The sequence below is a fragment of the Aythya fuligula genome, chromosome 2, assembly GCF_009819795.1.
Source record: "Aythya fuligula isolate bAytFul2 chromosome 2, bAytFul2.pri, whole genome shotgun sequence".
NCBI lineage: Eukaryota > Metazoa > Chordata > Aves > Anseriformes > Anatidae > Aythya > Aythya fuligula.
Window position 1 is genome coordinate 133,949,760 of NC_045560.1, and position 16,130 is coordinate 133,965,889.

At 38.6% G+C, this 16,130-nt stretch overlaps 1 protein-coding gene across 2 annotated transcripts in view; it reads left to right on the top strand.

The window, feature by feature from the left end:
- NECAB1 (N-terminal EF-hand calcium binding protein 1) overlaps positions 1-16,130 on the top strand; it is a 60,633-nt gene that overhangs the window by 14,811 nt on the left and 29,692 nt on the right. For both annotated transcript variants that reach the window (XM_032182049.1, XM_032182050.1), the window contains exons 4-5: positions 13,154-13,179; positions 16,022-16,119. In XM_032182049.1, the coding sequence (XP_032037940.1) occupies positions 13,154-13,179; positions 16,022-16,119 (124 nt within the window). The remainder of the gene's footprint in view (positions 1-13,153; positions 13,180-16,021; positions 16,120-16,130) is intronic.

The window sequence follows — 16,130 nt, forward strand, 5'->3', positions numbered from 1 at the left end:
CATTCTTCCAAAGCAGCCTCACTCAAGCCCTTGTGTGCTTAAAATCTTGTCTATTTTTTTCCACCCTTATTAGTCTAATAAAATGTATCCTCCTACAAATTTTGCCTCCTGTTGGTCTAGGTGGAATTACTCTTCTTTTCCAGAAAGTGTAAAGAAAACAAGGAAATCCATTGAAGTCCGAGATCTGATCAATATTTCACAAGTATATGCTAGAAAATATGTATCTTAGTTTCTGATCTTTTATGGACATCTTCCAGGCAAATAAACATCAAAATTCTAAATAAGTTTTTAGTTTCTCATTAGCCATTACAAAAATGTTTATTAGGGGTGGGAGGAACAAAACCAAACCAAAACAGAAAAACGATTAAATGAATTCACGTTAACTATTCAAAGTGCTGCTTACTTCAAGCTATTTAAATATGCAGTCTACACAGGGAAGCACAGGTCTTTGGTGTCTAAAGGGCTTAGTTGTTTTTTTATAAAGGTGTATGAAGTGCTTTTCATTTGCAGTAATTTCAGTGTGATTATACAAAGACATGAAATGCCTATAGTTAGGATTCCTTCTTGGGATCTGTTCTGTGCATTCCTAGTAGCACTCACATAGGTACCTAATTGATATAAATGTAGGGATATATCCCCTAGGAGTTAAGGTCTATACAGCTCTGTGGATCTGTTTCTTAGCTCAGTTATGTATGCTTCTGTAAATCAGGAAAAGCCTTCCCAGAATCATTATGTTTCAGCCCACACAACATGGAAACATTGGAGTATTTATCACAAGACCATCCTAAAGTATCCGTTATTGAAGACCCTCAGTATTGTGATGCTACATAGAAACAGGTTTCCCTGATATATCATTCACCTTTGTAGACAGGACAGGAGAAGGAACAATATAAACAGGTTATGTTTTAGCATAAGAAAATAAGAGAAGCCAATCATTATTTACCTAATTTACCATATTACCCTAAAGTACTTAAGTACTATAAATTTAAAGCCAAAGGCTGCAGAAATTACTGCTGAGTAATTATGTACTGTGTACAGGAGAAATAAGTACAACATTTTAATTTCTTCAGGATTCTTAAAACCAGTGACCAGGGCTGAGGAACAAATACAACGTATGCAGTCTACCTAATCCTGGCAAAATAAATCACATGCTTCTTGGAACACCATGGGAATTTGCTTAGTCTATTATACTTCTCATATTTTTTTATCCCTGTTATTCAAAGACTCATTCATACAGGGCAGGACTTCCTCATGTTACCACATATGTGCATGAGAGTGGGTTTACATTACCATGATTGCACATCTGCATTTGCCAGGGAACATCCAGAATGGGCTAAATATCCTCAATGTAAGAACTCTGAGAAAAAGATAGATGCTTTATACCTATTTTTATTTTCTTTTTATTTGTAATGCCTTTAAAAATTACTTGTAACATTTGTGTTATTACTATTTGTAAAGCTTTTTCTCTGTACTGGAGAATATCTGGATATGAAGAATATGTAGAAAAGTGAGAATAACATGGTTTTCCTCCTGGGAAAGTGGTGAGGCTTTGCAAAGGCTGGAGTTGTTAGCTGAGAGTAGTTAATGCAAGGGGCACAGCAGCCATCAGAGAAAGAGAAGTCTCACTGACTGGGAAAAGTCTCGCAAAAAGCATGGCACAAAAGTCACAGAGAGTATGTGCTGTGAAAGATCAGATTTTCATGTATTTCAGAGGGTTGAAGAGGTGGAAGACTAGGAAAACCTACTAAATTACCTTTTCCAACCAGAAGAAAGGGTGGTTTCTTTTGCCTGGTTATCATTTATTAGAGAGTAGAGTCTAGCTATAGATGATAAGAAAACGTGCTTAAATTTAAACAGTAATAAGAAGCTGAGTTGTTTTTTTTCTTTTTTTCTTTTTTCTTTTTTTTTTTCCCTGAAATCTTTAACTGTTAAAACGCTTAATGCCTGACTTCCTGACTTTGGAGCTGAAGAGCATTCTATGCCACTTGATCTCTCTTTAAGAGAGGGAAGGCTTTAAAAAGAACTTGTAAAGGCTTTCCTTAGCACCTTTTTGCTTTTGAAAACCCTGTCATCAGGCAGGCAGCAAGATAAAGCATGCCAAATATCAGATGGATACAGCAAAGAGAGACAGCTTGGGCAGTATAATAGGAATTCCTTATTAGGATAGCTTTCCAACAAAAATCACATGAAGCAAATATAATAAGGAGGCTGAAAGTTTACTCACTGGCATTTGCTGAAAAGGGCAGATTATGTAAAATGTCTTAAATTAACCAGCTGGCTAAGAAAAGCAGCAAAATGTTCATTGAACCTTGGAAAATTTTGTAATGCAAGCATTAGAAGAATCATGTACATATTAAATAATCCTAAAACTATCTATTATGTGATGTTTTCATTTGAAAATTGCCCAAGGGAATGAAATGATAATCTTTGTATGTGCCTGTAATCTCCAAGTAGTTCATGGCTTTTTTTCAGTCAGGGAAGATGAGAAAATCTACTCAGTTATGTCTCTAGTAGATTTGTACAGATTATTTAGTCTTTCTTACCAGTTAAATACAGACTCTTTCAAACTCTACCAAATCATGTATCTTCTCTGTACTTCATGCCCTTATTAACAAAATGCAGACTCTAGCTCCTTTATCCCAGGAATGTTTGGTAAGGATAGAGGTTATGCAGTGTTCATATACCGCAGTGATTTACACTGCATGTAAGTGCCTAGGACAGAGAGCTAAGGAAGTATGTCATGATTGATAGATAATTGCTGGAGTACCTCAAGACCTCATAGCCAGTTTGCCACAAGAGCAGACTTCAGGTTGTTTCTACCTGCACTAAATCTTTTAATTCTGCCTGCATTCAAAACCTCACTTTCTGTGTGCATGAATCTTTGTGCTTCAAAGCCTGAAGACAGAAAATGGAAGGTGGCCTTGGAGTGATTTCTGTGGACCTTGGGAAACCTGAATTCCCTTCTCAACTCTGCTACAACACTCTTTCAAAAAGAAAAGATGCACAAGTATAAGGGACTTCCACGGGTTTAACACCCCTAAGAGACCTAAATTAACCAGCTATTATTAACAAACCAAGCTAATGCAACACACCTGGTACAAAGAAGATAGGCTATGGCGTACCTCTAAAATGAGTGGTTATCATTTTCAAAGTAATAGTAGGACAAAAATAGGGGGAATTAATTTTCCAGTAATTAAGGTTGTGTCTGCCTAACTGACTATGATTGCTGCACCTTGCTATTTGGTGTAGAGAGGTCTTATCTTTTTAGAAAGAGTCAATTGAGGCTAAATTGACCGTAATAACCAGGAAAAAAAGATTAAGTTGGAATTAGGTATCGCTGTATAAAATTTCCAAAAGATAGGTAGAACTGAAGGTCACTATGCTGGGATGAATTTATATTTATAATTTGTCTAGGACCTGCAGTACAGGTCATTCATACAGGGGAGATCATTGCTTTTACTGAAAGTTTACATTTTATGTGGATTTTTCCTCAGTACGTAATTTGGAATATTTATCTTGTGATCTATGAGTGTGCTATACATAGGCTGACCATTTATTTCCTAAAATCTATGTATGTTTTTTATAAAATCTTAATCATTGAGTAAATATGAGGAAAGACATACCATACAAATTGATACCTTGACTGTTTTAACTTCCATTACCTTTTTCTTTTTACAGACGGAAACAAATGTAAGAAATAAATAAGGAATAAAAGATATTAATAATGATGCCATCACTATTTAGAGAGCCAGAATGGGTGAAATAGTGTGTTCATGAAAAAATGAAGGTCTTTTTTCCCCATATTTTAGTACTTCTATGTTTTTTACCTTTCTTGTGGCTGTTTTAATACAAGAACTGTATTTGTAAGAGCTAGCAATCAAAAATATAAACAGTAAACAATTACATTTGTGGAGGACTCTTCTGTCTACTGAACCTTAAAGCAATATAATAACTAGTTCATAGGCCAACTACTAGATCATAGGATCATAGAATCTTTAAGGTTGGAAAAGAGCTCCAAGTTCATCTGGTTCAACTGTCCCCCTACAACCAATATTACCAACTAAAACACATCCCTAAACTGTGCCCCTAGATGCACAGTTACACCATATTTCCCCCCATGCTCGGAGTAGCTCATACTTGTTCACAAGGGCTTCACATAGTTGTTTTTGTTGTTGGTTTGCATGGTCGTTGTTGTTGATGGTTTTTTGTTTAGTTTAGTTTTTTGTTTTGTTTTAAGCGTCCTAAAAGACCACACAGAAACAAGAGGAGACTGGACCACTTACACACTGAAAAAGTGACTTTCAACTGAAAGTCTCCTGTATTTCTGCTTTCTATGATCTCACAAAACCTTTGGTCAATGCCTACTCTATCACACACCATTAAATTGTGTAAAGCAGTTGTTAGGCGAGTCCTGGCTCAGACACCTGCACTCCACCCTGGTGAGACAAGGCTTTGCATGGTTGCAGCAGGGATTAGGTCTAGGCAGTCACAGCCAGGTCTCCTGCTGCCCCTGAAGGACGGATCAGGCATCTCACCAGAGGTGACACTGAATGCCTTGGCTTGTTGCCTGTTGTTTCGTAGTGTGCAGCACTTAGCATTTGCATCTACTGCTAAATTGGGTCCTTCTTGTATGAAAAGACCCTTTAAAAAAGTAATATAAGCAAGAAATCAACAGCAGTGGTTGTTCAAGAGTTCAGTTTCAACCTAGGCTTGTACAATGATCCTTTCCCCCTTATTCATAACATTTTAAACATTTTACAGATACCCCAGTACCAAGCACACTGTGAGCATCTGGGCTACATCTTAAGGTCTCTTGAGGGCTGTTAGGAGGCCAAACTAGAACCTGCAGCATGCAGGGTAGAAGCCAGCTCACCATGGCATGATGTAGACCAACATGAGGGCACAGATGTGTGAAGGGAAGGAGCAAGAGAAAGAGCTTATCTTTGCCTCCCAATTGGGCACATATTTGGAGAGGGTGTTGGAAGCAAATAGAGGTGCTGGAAAGGCATCAGAGGTTTTTTCAGGGCTGACAAGGAGGGTGACACCAGGCAGCTCATGGAGGACGTAGTCTGAAGGCCATAGCTTGAGAAATTTTGAAGCTGAATAACCACATGTTCTGCTGTCTTTGAGCATTCTGTTTTTTTAACTCCTCTGTCAAATGACCATGAAATGTTCATTTTGACTGTGTTTCAGTTTGTACTGTCATGGCAGATGCATAAATGACTAGATACATCTCAAGCCAAAGGCTATCAGAGACTAATACTAAAAACTATCTGAAGATGGGGAAAGCAAGCTGGTTATGTTAACTGTAAGAGACATTTTATCTTTATAAAAATTACAAAGGCAATATTTGGGAAGTATAAAGCTGAAAAGAGTAGAGTTGTCTTGCCACCTTAAGTATTGTGGTTCTTACATATTCTCCTAAGTACTATACTTAGGAGCAAAGTGGAGCACAAGAATATTTTACAGATTAATTAGGATGAGGAATCTTTGAATGTGACTGGCTTTTGCTGACTTTCAACTTTAAAATATTAAATAATATTTTTTGTGACATTTCAGTTGTTCTTTTGTTTCTTGGCCCTTTTGAATCACTATATCACCAAATAATAGTAAATAAATATTACTAAATGCCAATACTAAATAATAAATATATAATATTAAATATCAAACCCAGATCTGAAGATCTTCTTACTTCTGCATCAGGAAAATAAGTGGTATTTTTATTATTAACTTGATATTTGAAGTATTTCAATAATGTGTGCATTGTTTCTACTACCTAGTTTATATTTTAGTACTTCTATGAGCACCCATATGTTTTCTAAATCTAATTGTGCATATGTTCAGTGCTACTACCTGGGGGTTGTAATACTGCTGAAGAAACTGTTTAAACACAATCATCCTAACTCAGAAAAACCTTACTTGTGGGCTTAGCATGTTCTCAACAACTAATAAATTCCATTAACTGTCATTCATATCTACCTTTACTGAACACTAAGCAGCTTGATTATGCAAGAGTATTGGAGCAGAGTTCAGCTTCAGAGGAGGTAGTTCTGCAGAAGTACATCTATTTTGTTTACCTGTATTATTGTCCTTAAAGCAGAGGAAAGTATTAGCACAGATCTTTTTATACGTGGTTAGAATTAAGCAGGAGAATTTTGAAATTTGGGGTTAGTGGGGTGAATGCTTTTACAGCTCATTTCTCTGGTAAATCTGCCCCTGACAAATTCTCTCAGCTGTGGCAAGTCCGTGTTTCAGCAGAGCAAGAATCCTTGAAATGGTTAATGGCTCAGTGAATAGGTTTTAGCAGTCTTTGCAAATGTTCATCTCCCTTTTGCTCTTACCCTTCTGCTTTCCCTCCCCCCACTCATAACTTTCATAGAAATTGTTTTTTGCATAATGGCATCCTCAGGGAAAAGGTGTCAGAAGATAATGAGAATATTTGGCAAAGTTACAAACTAAGAGATATGCAGAAGATCTCGAGGGGATTCAGTCTGCAGCACTGCCGGAGAGATAGTGCGATAAATGCTTCGCTGATTACTGACTCATATGAATCAGTGGGGAATCAAACTTGTTTTTCTCACTTTTCTCATTGGCAAAATGAAGCCCTCCATCAGGATCTCTGTTACAAGGTGTGCTAGGACTATTGAGGCAGACCTGGGGCGCACACAACTTCCTGAAGGCAGGTATCACATTAAGCCTTTGTGTGTGGCACAAGTTAAAGCAGATAAAATACTCACAAACCAGAGACAAGTTTGGTGAGGGACTGAGAGCTTTGGCCACCAACAGCTCCCAGCAGGTGCTGGGCATTTGAGAGAGTCCATCACACTGCACATGTAGGGTGGGACTTGGTACTATAAAGACACATCTACACTTGCATGTGTATGTGTCAGCAGAGTGCCTAAGTCTACCTCATTGTCAGCCTGAGACACCTGCCCAAGGCAGACAGGATGACACAGAAGGTGCAATTGGACATGAATGGTGAGGGAAAGATGCTGGAGCATCTGAAACAACACTAGGTGCCTATGTCCAATTAAGCTCCTTCTGGCTGGTGTGCTGAAAAGTCACTCACTCCATTGAATGCACCAGGGCTCCTTTGTATGGTAGGGTAGGCTGGACACTTGTATCAGGAATAGTGTAGCCAGCAGGACCAGGGAGATGATCATCCCCCTTTACTCAGCTCTGGTGAGGCCGCACCTCGAGTACTGTGTTCAGCTTTGGGCCCCTCACTACAAGAAGGACATCGAGGCCCTGGAGCATGTCCAGAGAAGGGCTGTGAAGCTGGTGCAGGGCCTGGAGCACAAGTCCTGTGAGAAGCAGCTGAAGGAACTGAGGGTGTTTGGTCTGGAGCAGAGGAGGCTTAGGGGAAACCTTATTGTTCTCTACAGCTACCTGAAAGGAAAGTGTGTGGAGCTGGGGGTTGGCTTCTCACAGATAACCAGTGATAGGACTAGAGGGAATGGCCTCAAGTTGCACCAGAGGAGGTTCAGGTTGGAAATGAGCGGGCATTTCTTCTCCAAAGTTAGGCGTTGGAATGGGTTGCCCAGGGAGGTGGTGGAGTCACCGTCCCTGGGGGGGTTCAAGGAAAGGTTGGACATGATGCTTAGGGACACAGTTTGGTGGGTGACATTGGTGGTAGGGGGATGGTTGGACCAGATGATGTTGGAGGTCTTTTCCAACCTTAATTACTCTATGGTTCTGTGACACACACTGCATATGTGGATTTAGGACATTTAGGACTCTGAGCCCCAAAGTGAATCTTCTTCCCTCCTCCTGTCCAGGTCTTCATAAGCAGAGCTCTACTTCCTCCACTGGGGCAAAAGAGAAGTGCTGAGACTATATGCTCTAACAATACATTCCAAAAGGATCCCAACTTGATGCTTGAGATGGAGGTGTTGGTCAGCATTATCCTTGCAACCATGGAAACCCATCCACCTGCACTAGCCTTCAACCCAGTACTGAGCAGTGTAACTACAATGAAATGCATGCTATATGGGACCACAGAACTTCCCTCAGGACTCTGGTTGTAAAGATAATAATGATGAGTCCTCAGTAATTTGACAGTAGTCTAAGAATAGTAATTATCTGTCCCTTGGATAATGTGCTTTTGTTTCAGTTGAGAGGCATATTTTGGTCTCATGCTGTTGACGATTTATCACTGTCCAATGCAAGTACACAGAAAAAATAATGAATTTGGAAATACAATCAGGAAACAAAAAAGATTTATTAAAAAACAGCATGAGATACGGACAAACTCTATAATTACATGAACTGCAAGAGAGTGAAAAGTATTTTTTCAAAAAAACAATTATTCCATGGGGAAAAAAAATGCAGGAGGGAAACAATACATCGAGTTTTGACCATCTTCTAAAGCTAGATCTTTACATGGTGCAGCACTGACATGAGGAAGGTATGTTTTCTACTATTTAAAAGAGATAATTCAATGTGTTGGCTTTAATTCTCAGACTTTTCAAGACATTAGCTACAGAAATCAGTTTGAAAATTAAGTACAGATAAGAATTTAAAGTTGAAAATTAAGTACAGATACTGTTCAGAAGGAGCTGATACAGTTTAGTATTTCATGACTGAACAAAATAAGTTTAATGAGAATTGCTTACACAGTTCTGATATTAACACATATCCTCTGCTCAGACAAAAAAAAGCTGGAAATAGAGTTGCTTGGAAATTTTTCATATGAATGGTTATTTATAACGTAAAAATCAGTTTTCTGCAGAAAATAAGAGACTCGCTCACAGTGGGAAAATCAAAATGTAGTGAATAGCTTCAATTGCACTGACCTAAATGGAGCTGACCTAGAATGCTTCATTTCAGATCAGTTCTTCAGGAGACAGCATTAGCGTCTTAGTATTGTGCTCATTACTTAATTGTTGGTGTAGTTTGAGGGCCTGGTCTCTTCCATAAATCCAAGTTTCCCAGAGAACCACAGCAGTTCAGTATCTCTATCAACACATGCATTTATAAACACTTTAATAAACCGATATGGAACATTATGTTTTGGGTAACAATGAATGGTTGAATCTTAGTTTAAAAAAAAAAAAAAAAAGTAAAACCATCATTTTGGAACAAAATCAGAAGTTGAAACATCATTATCATATATTGGAGGGTGACAACTCTGAAATTTGCCTAGTTTGTGGCAAAAAAGCCACCATGATGGTGCCTCAAATCTCCCTGTTTTGGACTGTGTGACTGAGAATCTGTTAAAAAATCACCCTTGCACAGTTCTCTACAGATTTTAGTATCCACAACTTGTAATAGTATTATTAAGACTCTTTTAAAAACAGAGATACGGCTAGGATCATTAAGGTGGCTAGACAAGTTCATTGCATCCTGGCCTAATGTAAAGGACTAAGGAATTTTTAGGTGAGCTTTGTCAGGGAAAAAAAATAAATTCTCTCCTGTAGTCCTGCCACACGTAGAGCATTAAGTGACAACTCTGAAGTTATTGCTTGGTCTGGAGCTAAGTATAAGCAAACTAGATAATTATTTAGTACAGAAAAACATGGGACAGTAAAACAGCCATCAGCCCCACTGCCCATGTCAGAGCTGTGAAAGCCAAGCTGGCTGCCATGTTTGAGAGGCCAGAGGGTGTATGGTCCATTTAGCCCTGGGGTGAAGAGCAGCAGTGTCCTTGCAGAAGCAAGAAATTTGGCTTCCCAGGGATCAGCCCCAGGAGCTCTGCCCCATTTTGCCCCTTCTTCCTCCCCTCCCTTTTCTGTGGCAAGATGCCAATGCCTTGTCCTCCTAATGGCAGAAGACAGTTTTGCCTCCAATAATAAGAGACCTTGAGCAAACCTGAGCAAAAAATGTCCTTGATATTGCAAAGGAGCTGTGAAGCAGCATATTCTTAAAACGGAAGGGCACATATTCTAAGTCTTTGCACAATACTCTCTGCAGTGTTGGAGCACTTATCTCATTTGGCTGACTTGAAGCAGAATGGGATGCAAGACCTGCAAAGAGCATACAGCTTTTTGGCTGAGAGTGTCCACAGATGATTGTTCAGCTGCCCTTGCGCAGTCTAAGTAACACTTCATTCCTTTCATTCACAAATTATATGCTTCTACTTAACAATAGTAGATGCCAGCCTCCAACTTTCCTCCCTGAAACCAAATTTATCAGAGACATGCAAATGGGACCAAAAAAAGAGTTGGTTCAAGCCTCTGAAATCAATCATTCTCAGTCTTGAGAGTAGACTTGAAGAAGAAAGTTTTATTCTCCTCCAACTATGACAGGAGTAGCAATGAATTTCCTAAATGAAATTAGTTTATAAAATCTTTCTTATAGTATTGGATTCTTCAATAGTTTCACAGCTCTAGACAGAGTGCACACCGCATATCATTCCTGTGCTGAAGACATGGCAGTGACTCCTCTCATGGCCTGGGGAAAACACACAGATGTGCTGGCACCTCTGCCTAGAGGTGCCTTTCATGCCAGGGTCAGTATGTGTTGGGTCAGCTGCTGGAGCTGTGGATCACTGGGTTCACATCGGTGGATGGGTCAAGTGGCTTTGACCTTCCCGCTTTGGCTGGTCCCACCCCACAGCTGACCAATGTGGGCAGAACCCAGGAGTGCTCACAGCTGGTTTGCATGCCTACATGTGAGGCCTCTTCCAGAGGTATCACAAACAGGCATTTTGGCCAAAGTTCATTCAGGTGAATTTGCTTACCTGTCTGCCACAGAGCTACAGGTAATATCAACCTTGTGTCAGTGGCATATGTCCCTGGCATATGTTCATGTTGTTAGGTAGAGAGCACTGTAGACAAAAGGCAGGCATGTAAAACGACTGCATTTAGTAGTTAGAAAGCAAATTGAGAGCAGAGGTTTACAAAAAGATGATTGTGCTGACGTGACATGAATGAATTTGGCTACACTCTGTGCTTTGGGTGCTTATCAAGAGTGGAGTGCTGGAGCCTGGATGTGAGTCATCCAGCAAATATTGCAAATTACATGTTCAGCACTGCCAGATTATAGGTCTAAGCAGAAGCATCCTTGGCATATATACTCACTGAAGTGACAAACAGGTGCCCACTGTAAGTACTGAGCTGCAGAAACAGCCCCTTGGTGTGTACCTCACTCCTGTACTATTAAATATATTCCAAACTTATTTAATTGCTTCTGTAGCATCCTGCAGGGTGCTCAAAGTTGTTTGTGTGCAGAAAAAGAATGCCTGAGTTTGTTCACAACTGTGTTGCTTGAAGAAACATGTTATTATTTCTGAAAGAATGAAATAATCAGTGGCACACAAAATTATAGTGTCCCTGCCTAGAACAGCATCCCCTTCAAACAGGATGCCAAGAACAATGGAGCTTCAAAGGATATTTATAATATAAAAGGAAAGACAGAGAGTTTGCTAGAGTGAAATCCATGCTCTTTTTGTCATTTCTATGTTCTGTCACAGACTTCCTGAAGGCTGTTGCACAAATCACTTTGGATGGTAATTTTCTAATTATTCAGGTGCCCAATTCCAAATGAAAACCAATCCAGCATCTAAATACATTTCCATTTTCAGTCCATTTTGCAGCTGTATCGCTTTTGTCAGTGGAACTAACAGAGATGTTCTGATGACAGTAATGCTGAAAGCCTCTGAGCCATATCATGGTGCTATACCACTACCACACTGCTGAGGATAGTGCAGAATAAGAAGGACCAGAATGGATTTTAATATGAAATTTAAAAACAGAGAGCAAATTTGACTGGCTAACAATGTTAGAAGTTGATTTAAACTCAGCTATCAGGATGCAAATTAGAAAATTCAGAAGTGTTGTGTACAAAGAGAAGTCGTGAAGATGTGAAGAGGCAGAAAATATAGGGACAGTGAATAAAATGTGGGCAACATAACAACCTGTCATGTAATAGTAGCATTTTGTTTCTGTTTTTTGACTCAGGTGTTTTTTCAGCCTTCACAATCTCAGTCTGCATTTGAGGAGTGAACATCTGGGGTGTTTCAAAAATGACTGCTGAGTTCTGGAAGTGATTGCAATTTGGTTGATCATTGATGCCACAGTGACCCGTGGTGAACAGCTTTAAGGATTCGTAGACCCTTCTTCCATCAGATAGTTTGCTGACCTAGGTTAAGTTCCCCAGCTTCAGCACTGATTATTAAAGACTATGAATTTCACTATACCTACCACGAAGGTTGTTGGAAAAAACAGATGGAAGACCCATTTGTAGCCATTCCACTTGGCCCATACAAATTCAGTTCAGATGATGACCTTTAGCTAATAAAAGTTTTTGGAAAGGTTCATTTACTTCATCAATTAAAAATGCTCAGAAGTTTTTATAGCCCTGACTATGCAAGTTTGTAAGAACCCAGGATCCTGCAATTTTTGTCTGTTTCTGTCTTCCTTGTGAGTAAAAGCCAAATACATGAAAGTTAACATTGGAGAAATTGACTTTAAGATAATACTGTGTCATCATTTTATTAAAGGTCAATAAAAAATCCCATTAAAAAGATAAGTGAAAAAATCCTAAGTGCAATCAGCCGTTCAATATTCACCCATCAGCAAGATTCAGAAAGGACATTCATGCTTTTAAGTTTCTTTAATAATCAGCTTCTTTTCCTCCCTGGGAAAAAAGTCAATATGATAACTTTCAGAATTGAGCTGTAGGTCAGAGGGTTTATCTTTTGACTATTAAAACCTGAGAGAGAAAGACTGCTTAAAAGTTGATCAGGATGAATTCTATGTAAAATAAACAGTTTTGAATTTTATAGAATAATTACATACATTTATGTATTTATATCATATGTTTATATGTATTTCCTAGCAATATGGCAATACAATTATTATTTTCACGCGATTAATTTTGCTGCTACATTTTGTTGCAGTTACTACCGGTGAAACTGTTTTGTATGGCCAGAAAGACTTAGTAAGATTTTGTGGTGACAGGCTGTGTCTGTTTTTGACCTCTTGTTGTACTCTGTCTTGTGGAGGACTATTGCCTGGTGATGAGTACAAATGGGAGAAAGACATTGGGTTTTCCCTCGTTTAGCATGGAGGGCTGAGCAATGAGCTGTGCTGTCCAGCATGACAGACACAGAAGAGGAGTGCAGGTGGGGGAAAAAAAAATTAAAAATTCTGGTGATGCAAACAAAAACCATTACTTTGCTCATTAACCCTCTATCTTTTTATCTTTCCAGCAATCTTGACACAGAAGAGCTCTGTGGTAAGTTCCTTGATGAGCAAGAACATAATCTATGCCAGCAGCAGCCCTGTGCAAGTGAACATACCATGTGTTATGATACTTTTTTCTGTTTAACCTTTGTAGCTCAGACAGAAAATATTTAAATTACACTGAAAGAACTACACTGGAAGAATGCAGATGGCTTATTATTTTTCAGACTGTCATCCATTAGATGCAGATAGCACCTTGAAAATATTTTTTCTTAATTCATGCTTCACATTTGCTGAGCTTTAAAAAATGTCTCTCTCTGTTCTGATGAAAGGACAGGTACCTTTACCTTGTTTCCCTGTCATACAAGATATTTTTTCTAGTTAGTTCATTGTTTTCAAAGGTAATAGTGTTTTGGTAATTTTGAAAGAAAAAGATTTCCATATTAATATCCAACTGGAGGAAAGCAATGAACTTTCCTCCAACTCAGTCCAGTAAGAACAGCAGTTTGATTGTCCTCATGTTTGGCCCACTGACCTACCTCTGTGCCCTGTTCCAGGCTGTGAGTAATTAAGCTTTTCCCCTGAGACCCTGATTTCTCTCCCCCTGGTTTTACGGCACCTGATTTAGGGGCGCTGCTTGCAGCAGGAAAGAATTCACAAAAAATTTCTGCAAGTCCTCCCACAAAATGTCAAAAAAAGTCATACTTGTCAAAAACAGCCTATTTCTGGGAAAAGTGGCAAATAGTGGCCTGCTGAATTTTCCCAAGGTCAATAATGCTGAAGACTTTCAAAAGCTGAAAATGCTGTAGATTTGAGTGCTAGCTCATTTACTTGCCCACAAGGTGACTCTGCTCATGCTCAAGAATCCACTGAGAGGCATCTCACTGTGTGGCTTATAAATATAGAATCGTTTTGATAAAGTCAATTGGGCTGTGATGACTTCTGCTAGCTGAGAATCTATCTGACCAAAATTAGGCCATCCTGGCCAAGGAATAACATGGCCTTTTTCCACAAATGATTTACAGCTTTAGTTTTTGTTTGTTTGTTTGTTTTTTGCACTGGAGGCTTGCTCAGTACCGCCACCCCACCACCAGTTCACCAGAGGGCTTGGCAGGGTCTCAGCCCAGCGTTGACTTTGTTTTCTGACTGTTTTGATTAAAGATGTGCAGCTTTAGCAGTCCTCTTGATATCTGAGCTCTTCAGCTTCCTTGTAAATCTTTTCCCAGGTTGCCACTAGAGTGTTTCTCATTTGTGAATCTGGTACTGAGTTTACCCAACACATATTTGGTCTCCATCTTTCTCTGACTCATCTCCATAGCTCCTCCAAAACAAAGATTCATTTCCAGGATACTAATGCATGACACATTTTCTCCCTAAATCATTTAATTCAACCACTCAGCAATACCAGCTTTTGTCACCAGTGCTCCTGAAACCTCATGCGTTCATGACTCCCCAGAGAAACACTCTGACCTCTTAAAAGCCTCAAAGTATGCTATTTATTATTTCAAAAAGCTCCCATCTAAGCTTGCTCTTCCTATCTGTCATTTAGATATTATTTTTCATCTTCGTCTAGACAATCTATGTCTAAATGTCTCATCTAACACAATCACTATCTTTAGCATGGTTTTCTTTTTTTTTTTCTTACATCTTCCCTCCTGTGCCTCCCTCTGCTGTATTTCACTTGACACTGACCAAGTGAGGTTCGTTTCCTCTTGATGTAACCCTCTGACTCTGAGCTACCTTCCTGGTTTGTATCCTCCTGAGATGCCTCACAGGTGTCACACCAACCTTCCTCCTCCCTCATGCTCTGATTTAGTATCACCTGTGTTTACAGGCAACATTGGTCTTCTCTCTTGACTAGTAGATTCCTTGTATTAACATAGATCCCTTTTTCCACACACTATTAACTGTCTGATAGTATGTCTCCTTGGCCCTGATTTACTCCATAAATAGCAGTCAGACCTACTTTGTGTTTGTGTGCCTTTTTAAAAGCTTATTAGTTTACATAATGGAATCGCTAAACCCTATTTGTAAAAAAGTAGTTGTATTTTATTTTATGATATTTTAGTCAGATACAAATATAAGTAGGACATTAGTAAATACAACTTTTACACGGTTTTGCATGTATTCTATTCTTGATCTATTTGAATTATGTCCTATGATTTGATATTGTCTCTTGCTGATGAGATATCCTTTAAATGGAACAGGTATACAAGGACATTCTACAATGTGTTATTTATTTACATTATTTTTGCTAAAAATATTTTGTATGCATTATATTTATTGAAAATATACTCTCAGTACCTGAGTCCAAAAGCTTAACTGACCAACTCAGTCTCTTCACTTCTCAGAGAAAAACAACTGGTCTTAGCTGACCCCAACTCACAACAACCCTGGCTTCATCTCACCTCATCTAAGGGCTTTAAAAGAGTTATTCATTTTTGTAATAATGTAAATATAATGAGATTTAGTACATATACATGGAAACTTAATTTCCTTCTAGTAACTATGAAGTAGATTTCTAAACTAAAAATCCATTTTAGAAATAAACTGTAGGCATTTTGAAAATAGGTCTATTTCAGCTCTCAAACTGATACTTTAATCTTTGTCAATATGGCAATTCATCTATTGATTTGAAAAGATTTGAAAGACTGATTTTGGTGTTGTTTTTTTGTTTGTTTGTTTTTTTAAGTACTCCAGAAATGGTTTTGAGGGAAATATTAACAAAATTTCAAAGTAAAATCATCTCTTTCATTGTAAGTCTTGCACAATTTATACTTTTAGATAGGTAACAGTAAAATTATAACTGATTTCAGAATTGATTAAATTGATATTTAAGGAAATAACAATTTTTCAGGTCATGAGTAGGTGACTTGGGTTTCTTCTTCTTTCAGAATATTTTTCCCAGCACTTAGGAGAGTATGAAAATGTTCTATCTGTCTTGGAAGACTTAAACATTACCATACTGAAGGCAATGGACAAAACAAAGAAGGTAAGTAACAA